The 12,241-nt window shown below is 39.2% G+C and overlaps 1 protein-coding gene across 1 annotated transcript; it reads right to left on the bottom strand.

Moving 5' to 3' along the window:
• Window positions 1–1,210: 1,210 nt before the first annotated feature.
• On the bottom strand, window positions 1,211–11,527 carry GJA1 (gap junction protein alpha 1). The gene is made up of 2 exons (XM_005280174.4): window positions 10,798–11,527; window positions 1,211–4,277 (listed from the first exon to the last, which is right to left on the bottom strand). Exon 2 carries the CDS (start codon window positions 4,259–4,261, stop codon window positions 3,116–3,118), a length of 1,146 nt encoding a protein of 381 aa, XP_005280231.1. The 5' UTR covers window positions 4,262–4,277; window positions 10,798–11,527; the 3' UTR covers window positions 1,211–3,115.
• Window positions 11,528–12,241: the final 714 nt, after the last annotated feature.

Raw genomic sequence — 12,241 nt, 5'->3', positions numbered from 1 at the left:
ACAACTACAAAATGGGAAATAACTGGCTAGACGGTAGTACTGCTGAAAAGGATCTGGGCTTCTAGTGGATCATAGATTGAATATGAGTCAACAACGTGATGCAGTTTTGAAAAAGACTAATATCATTTTAGTGTGCATTAGCAAGATTGTCATATGTAAGATACAGGCCTGTCCTGCTCTACTTGACACTGGTGAGGCCTCAGCTGGGGTACTGTGTTAGATATTAGAAAAAAACTCTAAGGATAATTAAGTACTAGAATAGGTTTCCAAGGGAGGTTGTGGAATCCCCATCGTTGGAGGTTTTTATGAATAGGTTGGAAAAATTAACTGTCAGGGATGGTCTAGGTTTAATTGGTCCTGCCTTAGTGTGGTGGAAGGGAATAAGTGACCTCCAACCTTACATTTCTATGATTCTATCATTTGTCTCCTGTCTCTTCCACAAAGATTGCCATCCCCACCTTCTCAAAGGACTGATCCACACAGAATATTCAGGGTATCTTCCTCTTGCATATATTTTTCTGCAGGGATGACCTGACCAGAAAGTGAAACTGGTTAGAAATCCTGGTGCCCTTTGAAGTCAATGGCATAACTCTCGTTGACTATAATGGGGCCAGGATTTTACCCAGAAAGTTAAACTAATTAGTCTAGTTTCATTGTGAGCAGTGCAGAAATAAACAAACAGCATAGCTGGTAAAATGTAAACTAGAGACATTCTTTGTCTGCTTCTATAATTAAGAAATTAGTAGCGCATGTAAGGAATTTTTTAAAAAGAAGCTATGACTTGATACTATCCTTTGTTAATATTTTGCAGATAGTTAAGTGTATATTCCCAAACTATAGGTCAGAGTCTGACATTCTGATTCAGTGGAAAAGCACCTTTCTGCATGAGTGGTCCCACTGATTCCATTAATTCAATTTCGCTGAGGGTACCAGAATCTGATTCTATGATTACTGTGAACTTTCAATTCAAAGCAAATTTAGGGCTTGTGTACATGGGGGGGGGGGGGGGGGTTAAATCAGATCAAACTGAGTTAATCCAGTTTGAAAATGTGTGCATACCCACAACACAAACCACCACATAAACCCATGTAAACTGCATTTATATGGGAAATGCTTTGGATGAATCCTTAACTGTTCCATCGCACCATAATCTTGAGACAAAAGCTAAACAACAATCGTGTGTCAAAGTAAAAGACAATTAGAAAGCTGATTTATACTAAATTAAAACTTTATTGACTAAAGTATGTTCTCCAGACAACATGATCTGATGGACTATGGCTGCATACATGCAATGAAGTTGAACATGACAGTAGTTTAACATGGAATGTCAAACAAATTAGCATAACGTATTATACAAAACCCTTTATCTGTGTTACTGCATAATGAAACCAAGCAATGTATTCCCTTGGTTGATCTGTGTTGAGCTAAAAGGCAATGTGGTTGAAGAAACTGGTAGATTTCTTTAGCATATATTTCAAATAAATTAGTTAGAATTGTACTCTTTAGAAACCCTTTCAGCTTCACTTTCATTCCAAACAAAATCTAAGTGCAAACATCAATATTGCTGAATTCATCTAGAAAGATTTAACTGTCAACATTGGATTGAACCAGACTTTTACAGTTGAGTATATGATTATGTGTAGGACAAAAAAAAAAAAAGAACAGTTACTGAAAAATTCATGTAGGCACATTTTATTATTAATCCAACTCAAAGCATTTCTTCTAAGTTTCTCACATTAAAAACTAAAGCTTGTTTACAGTACTAAAATTTCTATCATTCAAGCATCAATTATTACATAACAGAGAGAAGGACTAAATGATCTAATGGGTCTTTTCCATCTCTAACAGCTACAAAAGAAAATCATTCATGACAGCAAGAGCATCACAGCTACTTTTTGGACCTGATCATACAGTCCTTGCTCAGGCAATACTCTCACTGGCATTCAAGAGAGTTTTTTCCAGAGTAAGATCTACAGGATTAGGCACTTTAAAAAAAAAACCCTCTATTCATACCTAACAAAATAATAGCATCCATCATAGGATACATGGAAAATAAGATATTGAATTAAAATAAAAAGTCAGACATGTGCTTTACTTGCACTGCAGGAATCATATAATGTAAACACCATAGTGGCCCACATCTCCACAAATACCATCAGAAAATGTCAACTATAAGTTTGCTGTGTGTGTTTCTCAATGCTCAATGCTTGTGAGTGTGTCTTGTGTATACAGGTCTCCAGGGAACCCCTTCCCCACACATATCCCAAATACACATAAATGTGTGATAGAATTAACTGAAAGTGCCTTGATTGTCTGACTCCAACTCTTAAATCTGCAAGTGGTAGCAAAATGTTTTTTTTAAGGCTTTCATTATACTGTATGTGCGAGATGTCGAATGTGAATATTGCTTTAGAAAACAAAACGTGGATGATATTGTAGGAATGACGTGGGTGTGCAGAACATCCAAACTCTACACACAACAAAATCTACCTGTATGAAGACTCGAGAAGCCTCTGATCAATGTATTTTGGTGGGCCTTGTGTGAAATTTTAGCTGATGTGATTCAAAGGATATAAAGTTATCCATGCACAAGTCTATTGACGCCAAGAGGATCAAAACAGGAAGTTTACCTTCAAAGTGCAAATTTTAACAATGGAATGTTCTTGACAGGGAAATGATCAAAGACAATCCTAGGTCTTTCACTTGTTCAACAGGAAAAAAATATCTTCATCTTCAGGCAGCATTTCATTCTGAAAAAGTAATTTCTTTTTTTTTTTAGTACAACAGAAGACTTTAGAAATGAACACATTATGCACACGCACACTTAGATATTTACACCCTTTCTAGAAAAACAAAAGCCTACCTTAGTGTTGGCTAATCTTCTCTTCTTTTTTAGTGTTTAAATTCTTTAAATCAGCTGCTTTAAATACCAACACGTACTGTACCACCCCCATGCCACCCCTACAGCCCCAGAAAACACCAAGTAACATAAAAGTTTTTATGATTGTTAAAAACTCCTGGTTGAGACTATTAAGTACCACCTCCACTGGAACAAAATGAACACTGCATGCACCTTCCAATGCATTTCATTTCATAGCTGAACAGCTAGGAATGGTTAGATCTCCAGGTCATCAGGTCTAGGTCTACTACTGGCTCGGCTGCTGGCTCTGCTAGGTGGCCTTTGGTCCACAAGGGTGAGGGGCTGCAGCTCAAGCCCTGATGCCAGTTTTTTAGTGTTCTGGGGATCATCATGGAAATCAAAGGGCTGGGCATGAGAGTTGGAGATGGTGCTACCAGCCTGTCCCATTCTGTTCTGCTCAGCACTGTAATTTGCCCAGTTTTGCTCACTGGCTTGTTTATTGTAGTTACGACAGGAGGAATTGTTCCTGTCACCAGTAACAAGCTTGTAGCCTGGTGGAGACATGGGTGATAAGGGGGCAGTGGGAGAGGAACAGCCATTAAAATAAGCATATTTCGTGGATCCACATTCCTTGGCAGGACTCACAGTACCGGTGGGAGAGTAGGGGTCTGGTTTTCCTTTCACACGATCCTTGACACCCTTGAAGAACACATAGAAAAGCTCAATAATGTTCAAGGCAAGAGATACTAAAGACACTACCAGCATGAAGATAATGAAGATGGTTTTCTCAGTTGGACGGGAAAGGAAGCAGTCCACTCTGTGTGGGCATGGGTCTCGCTCACAAGTGTAAATAGCATTCAGGCTAAACCCATAGACGTACCATTGTATCACCAAGAAGGCCACCTCAAAGACAGATTTAAAGAGAATGGTGATGATGTAAGTACGGAGCAGTCCTCCTCGCATTTTAACTTTGCCATGCACTTCAATTCCATACTTGAATTTCTTTATCTCTATTTGTTTGAGGTGCATCTCCACGTTCACGCCATCATTTTGGACACCCTTAAGCTCTTCTTCTCTCTTGTTCAGTTTCTCTTCTTTCCGCATCACATAGAACACATGTGCCAGATACAAGAGGGTAGGCACAGACACAAATATGATCTGCAGAACCCAGAAGCGCACATGAGATATTGGAAAGGACTTGTCATAGCAGACGTTCTCGCAACCAGGCTGCTGAGTGTTGCACCGGAAAGCAGATTGCTCATCTCCCCAGGCCGATTCCACTGCTGTCCCCAAGAGCAAGATGCGGAAAATAAAGAGGACAGAGAGCCATACCTTCCCTCCTGCAGTAGAATAAGCTTGAACCTTGTCAAGAAGTTTGCCCAGGGCACTCCAGTCACCCATCTTCACAGGATGCTGGCTAAAAACAAAACAAAAATAGTAATAATTAAAGCTAGGTTAACTGTATTCACACCTGTAGGTTTATAATGCATGTAAACCACCAGAACACGGTTCTTATCTTGGTTCATCGATGTTAGTCTAGAGGGAGATAGGTAGGTGGCCAAGAAAAACTTTCTCTTTCTACAACAAGGAGAGTATTTCATAGTAGTAGTTCCACTGGTGAGGTATCAAACAAAAATCACTATAGGAAGTCTACGTGAACAAAATATAGAGTCAGATCCTCTGCTGATAGTAGACTTGTATTTAATGTAACTAAAATATCTGACAAGTTAAATATTGCTTTGCATTTCAGTGCCCTACGGGAAATGTGTTTGCCAATTTCATTTCACTTTTCAATGGAAAGCAGTCACCACCACAAAAGTTGCCATCTGAGTTGCCACTAATTGGCATCTTTGTTTTCACAGTCTCAGCACAGGTGCCAAAGCCTGAATGAGCCAGATCAAAGTGAAGGCTCAATGGGGAAGCAGTCTGGGGAAGTTTGCATTGACACTGCCCAAGTATTCTCTGGATAAACAGAAGATTTCAAATGCGTGGCTAGCAATCTAGATCAATCTTCACAAGTAAAGATTCATTCACACTTCAGTAAAAAAAGTAAAGAAAACACATTGCAATATCATGCAAAAGCAATAGCAAGGTTGTACAATGAAAATAATAAAAATCACAAAATACGTATGTTAAAATTCTTTTTGCAAGGTTAACTCAGCCAACTTTCATATTCAGTATACTGTGTGTGATATGTTTAAGAATATAGGTCCCAAAGCTGAAAATATTTGCACACATGCTTAACTTTAGGTGACTCGAAGTGTATATATTTAACACAGAAAATAGGAGCAGAAAATATTAAATATATGAAATGTAGCCAAGCTAATGTTCACATAGTGAAGAAACCTTAATTTCTGCATTTCCTGACTTACATGTGGCTTCCTTATTTTGTGTTGTTTTTAGCCTTGTGTTTATGTAATTTTTGCATTTAACTTTCTATATATTGCTTTGAAAGAGAAAAAGGAAATAATGGAACAAAAAGGGAAGCAAATCCTTCCTATCTCCCCCATTGTTAACCATATAAGTACCACATGGGTGCCTTCAACAAATGTGCCGTCCCTGCAGTGTGCAAGTAATAGGTATGCATTTCAAGAAGTGTGAAAAAGGCTAGCTTAACTGTCTCTCTCAATCTGATATTGAAGTGTCCATTTCTAGATTATGTGTACTTTATGGAGCATATCTGCAAATACACAAATACTTTAAAATGTAATTAAATGGTCAATTTCGCATGCTTGATTCCTGGCAGAGGTAACAAGCACTGTTGCCTTTGGCCAAATGGTGTATGGTAACCTACTTAGAAATTTGTATCCTGGAAGATCTAACTGGCATTGAAAATTTCGCACCTAAAAGAAGCATCCCTTTGGAAGCATGAATTGTCAGATATAATGACATTTAGTACCATGCAAACTGAGTAAAATATTTTCCAATATTCATAACTTTATTAACTCCTAACCAGTTTCTTTCACACTGGATTAGGGATGTACTCCCCAGTGAGGGCTATTTACTTGCCAAGTTCTACATTTCACATACTCGTAATCCAGAAATGATTGGAATTGTTTTCTTTAAACTTTCTTGGGGGCGGGAGGGAGGGGGAGGGGAAATCACCATAGGCTTAGGGTACGTCTACACTACCCGCCAGATCGGCGGGTAGTGATCGATCTATCGGAGATCAATTTGTCGCGTCTCGTCTAGACGTGATAAATCGATCCCCAAACACGCTCCCCGTCGACTCCGGAACTCCACCGCTGCGAGAGGCGGAAACAGAGTCAACGGGGGAGCTGCAGCTGTCGATCCTCCGCCGCAAGGACGCGAAGTAAGTCAATCTAAGTTGATCTAAGATACATCGACTTCAGCTATGCTATTCTCATACCTGAAGTTGCGTATCTTAGATCGATCCCCCCACCCCCCAGTGTAGACCAGGCCTTAGAATAGGACATTTCAGCCCCTAAAGATAATTTTTAGGAAAGTTAGGAGTGAATGAAAACAGGAGGTTATAATGGAAACTGTTTGGCAACCTTCACCATAGTAATTGCTGTTAAATAAATGAACTGCCACCACCTCCTTCCCATAGGCAACAGGCTGAGAGAGCAAGAAGAGGCAAGAGTTTAAAGGACCTATGTGTGGTTGCTGTCTCTTATCCTTGAGTCCCTTCCAACCTCCCTAACCCACATGGACACATTCTCCTCAGGGTATGAAGGACTCCCCATGATAACCTTTAAACCACCTCACATGATTAGCCCTTTCTCATGCAAGTAGTCCTTTAAAGGATCAGGCCTCTTTTAGAATTTAACACTAGAGGCCATGTATCAACCTTCACAAGGGTGATTCTAGGAAGTATTTATTTGCCTTCCCATGTTAGTTCTGGGGAAAGATGTTTGTCCTCAATGGTCCATTTTGATTGAGAAGAAGACAGGCACATTCATTTAAGGGTCTCTGAAAAAAGATTATAAACCCGACAGCAAATTTTTTTAGCATAAAAGCTGGCAGGTTATGCTACATCAATAAAACATTGCTTCTCAAGCCATAATTGTTGAAACAGAAAACAATCTGGTGTGGTGTATAATATATGAAGTTTGTTTAAAAGGCAAACTCCTTTCTCCATGTCCTATCTATGGAAATGAACAAAAGCAAGGGTGTTTTGTTTTTTTGTTTTTTTCCCCCAATAATAGCTTCTTGATTTTATTAGCCAGTTTTTGGATGATTTGAAAATACTGCATTAGCAGGCTTTCCCCAGGCTCAGTGGATTTCGTTACAGTGTAAATGTTATTTCAGATTGAAAGTATGATTAAAAAAACAGAAGAGGTGTTATTTCTAGGCAGTTATAGGCTGCTTGCTTTTTAATTACACTCCACTCGGGTCCATTAATATAGGATGATATACTCCAATTTTGATTTACTTAATCCCAGACCTGCAGTATTTTTAGAATTTATCACCTATTTTCCAATTTGTTTCAGCATGCAAAATTCTTAAGTTTCATTATATCCTCTGGCAATACAAACTCCAGGAGGACACATTCCTTGCTTGAATTACTCATACATAGTTCTGAAAAGCAAACTTTTTTTTTTTAAAAAAGAGATCAATTACCCTCTAGCATTTGCCAGTGATAAAACACCTACATCAATTCATAACATTGTGCTGTTAAGCAGATAACCTTGAAATGGCACAAACATATTATTCCTTTGCTTAAGTAGAAACTATTGTTCTATGAAGCACAGTATTTCAGTTTGTTGCAGAGAAAATTCATTGATTGGATCTAAGTTGTTTACTTTCAGTGTACTAAAAGAGCATTTCTATTAACGAATTTACAATATTTGTTTACTGGATATTACAAGAGTTTTTCTCTATTTCTGCAATGAACAATTATTTAAATGTTCTTACTGCTTTAAATTGCTTTAAAACTAAAGATCTCCTTTAATGAACAGCCTCTAATATCTCTTACCTTTTATGATTTAGACTACTTTTAGCAATGTCATCCTAATGGAATGATTGCATCATAGCACGGTAGCTGATATAACTGATAAGTAGTCAGACCCCCCCAAATTCAGCAAGGTACTTAAGCATGGGCCTGGCATGTAAGTAGCCTAAGTTCTTACTCAATACTATTTTATATGATGTTTTGAGGTGGCTAATACAAAACTTGGACTCTAAAGCATTTTAGTAGATGGATTCCTTCTCAGTTCTAGTGTGTGTGTGTGTGTAGAGACAGAGAATATGCTATACAGAAGAAAGAAATATGACAATATTCATCTGTATGAGTTTTGGATGGCCACATGTAAAAGAAATTTGATCTATACACCACAATTGAGAAATTTGAGAACTTTTTTTATGGAAGACATTCATCATGTCATGTGGTTCATATTTTCCAGGGGGAATAGGGTACTCTGCTAAAGAGTCCAGGTCTGACTGCAATGTCAGTAGGTCACATGGTAATGAGTGGATCAGGCTGGGGCTGCAGTGCAGTAAGTGTGTGGGAGCTGAAATGGGGCTGTACAGCTGCAAGAGCGGTTAGGAAATGGGCCAAGAGCTTTGGCCCTCCCCTAAACTCCTGCAAAAGCCTGCCCTTGAAATGCAAGTAGAAATAAATAAATAACAAAACAGAGCCTTTGAGAGGATTCCTGCCCCTTGAGCACCGATCACCATGAGCCTTCCCCAAGAGCAGCCAACAGCTGAGGGAAAGGAGCTAAGATGCATGAGACTTGGGGTTGAGGATGTTTGGTTTTTTTTAAATGTTAAATGTATTCAATCTCACAAAGGTTAGAGAAATGGTACTCTTACATTCCATTGGGAAGGTAGGGTCCATCTGTAGGTCTATAGATGCACTTCAGGGAAAGGGAATTTCACCCAGAAGACAGAGAGGGCACCCAAGATGGTTGCACGGTAATTGGTGCTTAACAGTCATAACTCGTGTCCACTTGTTTTCTTTTCCAAGCTTCCAGTACTAATAATCACTGATGGATCCTCTCCTCTACCTTTAGCTGCTCTTTTTTAATCTATCTCATTCTTTTCTACCCAATTTACCTCTATGGAGCTTTACAGAAGGACCAAATGCAAGACAGAAAAAACACAAGAACTTCCAGTTGTACAAGTCAGGTCTTCAGCTGATGAAACCCATTAACAGCCTATGAACCATGCACTCATGTTTTGGTTCAAATTTATCTATGGTGTAAGTGGCTGCAGATCTCTTTGAAATCAGTGAAAGCTGCATCCACTTACTGTAGGCATGAATTTGGTCCTCTATGTTTAACATGTATAAGTTTTCAAATAAGGAAGCCTGCAAAGAAAATGTGATATAAATGTGTATCCAGGTGCCCATATTCAAAGGGTGGAGGGAATATTATTTGTTTCACTAGGAACACCGCACAGACTTCCAGCCCCACAAGTATCTTTTTACCTAAACTGAGGTTCATTTGATTTCAGTATCAGACCGTTCTCATTTTCCAGGCTAGGTACAAATGAGAGCTGAAAGCCCTTTACAATATTTAGTGTGTGTATACACATATTTGCTACAAATCAAATCCATTGCATCCTTCCTTTTCCCCATTTGAACTCAGCCTGTTGCTCATCCTTCTCCTATTTGTATGCTCGTTAGGTATCATGGGTCAATGCCAACGTTTAGCTTTGAAGGTTTTGAGGGAAACACTTCAGTAAACATTTCAAAGTCAGGGGACTTCAGGAGTTCTACAGCATAGTGTGTGCTGTCCAGATGTTAAGATGGCAAGATGAAAGGCTTAGTGCAAGTTCCCTCCACGCGTACAGACACAGAGAAATCGGAGACACAAGTTGTTTCTCAGGTCTGTTTTGTTGTTGGTTTTAATGAAACTCACTTAGAAGACTCTCAGTGAACATTCTATTAGGAAAATACCCCAAACTGCAGGGCCAGTCAGTTGTACTAGGACAGATGGAGGAAAATCCTAGCTGGGCACAATAAAACACAATTGTAATGTTCCACTGAAGCCCCTTCTTCATCCCCCTTGTTTTGCTCTTTAATTACTGGCAAGCACCCAGGCAACAACAACAATAAAGAATCACACCAGAGTCCTGCAATCTGCTATAACTTCAGACAACAGTCAGTTCTGTGAAAGATGTTGCCCAAGAATTCCATTCCTCTTCAGTCCTGAACTACAGCTTTCAAGGCAGATTATCAGAAATGTATCCTGACACATATTGGAAGTATTCTCAGACTGCTTCCCTTAAGAACTTTCACAGGCATTGCCAGCGTGGTGAGGCAGATGCCTGAGTGCTGCACGGCTCCTTCTAAAATCCCTAACTGGGATTGCTAACACAGAGTAACTATATACAAACTGGTTTAAAGAAATCCTTAACACACTTCTGGATTTTATCACATCCATTTAAAAGACGGGGGGGGGGGGGGGGAGTGAATTCAGCAAGACCACGTGAAAGTCACCAGATTAGTAGCAGCAGCATTTTAACAAAGCTACTAATTAATAAACTTGCTTTGCACAAACTATTAAACATCAATCAAGATTTCCATATGAAAGCAAAATGTGTGGGGGACAAATGGGAAACACTTAGGATACAGTCTCTCTGTTATTAACTTCTGAGACCTTTTCAGTAGAACAAGGGATTACTTTTAAATTATTATTTTTTTCTTAAACTAGCAAATTTAGACCTAGAAAATTGTGCACATTGAATTATTTTACCCAAATCCAATAGAGAGTCTCATAATCCAGTTTTGCAGATGAAGTTTTGCCATAGTTTACCTGTTGTAGAACTAGGTTAGTAGCTGAAAATTAAAATTATTTAGAGAAATGTTCAAAATATAACAAAACCAAACAATAAATCTCCAGAAATGTTAACTGGATAACTTCTTTAAAAATGTTGTGCTGTTTTTTACAGTTGTGGTTTAAATACTCCAATAATGGGGAAAACAATAGAAAACTCCTGAAATCAAACAAAGTAAAAACTTTCCAACTTACCCCTGCTGATGATCAGTGAAGCAAGCAAACAAGTGCCTCTTTGGAAGAGTGAGCTAAAATGGAAAAGCAAGTTCAGGCTTTCAGACCTGTCTATTTAAACTTTAAAAGTCTACTGCTGTTTTGTAGTTTTCATCCTTCCTTACCCACTAATGAAAGAAAAGTGCTGATACCTCGTAAAAAGTTTTTTTCTAACTTGGAACACTGGGAGAGCTTTTAACCAGCCACTGAAGGGAGGAGGGGAGAGGAGGGAAAGCTAGGGAATGGGGAGGAGAAAAGTGGGAGGAGGAAAAGCAAGAAGAGACTGCAGAAAACATTTCGGAATAAAGGAGAGTGTTTTGAGTGTATTGAAGTTGAACAAATGAAGGATCACTCAGTAAGGAATATTTGAGATATACTAAGTGATACACTGAGTGGTAGTTTATCCAGAATGGGACTCAGGGTTACCTGGGAAAAATGAGGTGGTTTAACTTTCTTAAGGAGTGTGGAGTCTTAGGAAAAGGGAACAGAAGTGAGAGGAATCAATTTGTAACCTGAGCCAGCCTGCCAGGCTCTGGCTTGGGATAGACTATTTTGCCCTCTTCATTCTCCTCCCTGTGGAGTGGCAGTCACTACATAAGAAGTTTATCTTTAGTTTCTTGGCATATCTTTAGTTTACTTGCTTCCATTTCCCTTAGGTGCTCAATAGAAAGTAACAGTGTGTTTGTTAATGTTACTTTTTCAGCCCTCTGGTTGCCTCAAGAGATACACAGCACATTATATATTTGGTGAAGATTCCAGGGGAGCAGCGAACTTACATTCCAGAAAACTCATGCCAGGAAACTTCAGTACAACACCCACAAAATAATGCAGGGCATTCAATCTCAAATAGTGAGCAGCTCTGAGTAGTCATAGTATTTCAGTTCATTTCACTGAATGAACACAAGAAAAAGGGGGGGGGGGACCCCTTCCAATTGGATTGAAGCCAAACTGGCTTTTGCCCTGGCCTGCTTGTGATAAACCCCCTTACAACAAATGCTTTCTCTGTAAAACACAGCAAATTTTGTACTGTCCATTATGGTGAGGTTTCTCAGACACAGAGTCAAACAAGTGTCCATATGAACTGGACCATTCTGGATACTACATTAGAAATTTTATTTTTTATTTGTCTGTATCATGTGGTGTTGGCTCCTTTATTGCCCTGGCCTGGGCAATGACTAGGATGGTTTAACAACTACTCCAACAGCTCCAAGTGATTGGACAGCTCCCCAGGACCATTCTTCTGTGATGCTCTACTGCTAGGGTTTTACAGGTTCATTTTGGGCCCTAATCCTCAGGGAAGGGTACTTCTGGATTTATTCAGGGTCCACAGCTTAAGAGACTACTAGCAGGGAGAAGGTAAAATAATACCCTGATTTTGGGTAAAGTTCCCTACTCATCTTCTTCTTGGAACTATGGATGTCAAACC

This window comes from Chrysemys picta, chromosome 3, assembly GCF_011386835.1.
Source record: "Chrysemys picta bellii isolate R12L10 chromosome 3, ASM1138683v2, whole genome shotgun sequence".
NCBI classification, from domain to species: Eukaryota; Metazoa; Chordata; order Testudines; family Emydidae; genus Chrysemys; species Chrysemys picta.
This window is presented reverse-complemented; position numbering and strand designations above follow the sequence as displayed.

Excerpts from the sequence above, each read along its gene's own strand:
- GJA1 (XM_005280174.4), bottom strand. The coding sequence starts at position 4,261 with ATGGGTGACTGGAGTGCCCTGGGCAAACTTCTTGACAAGGTTCAAGCT.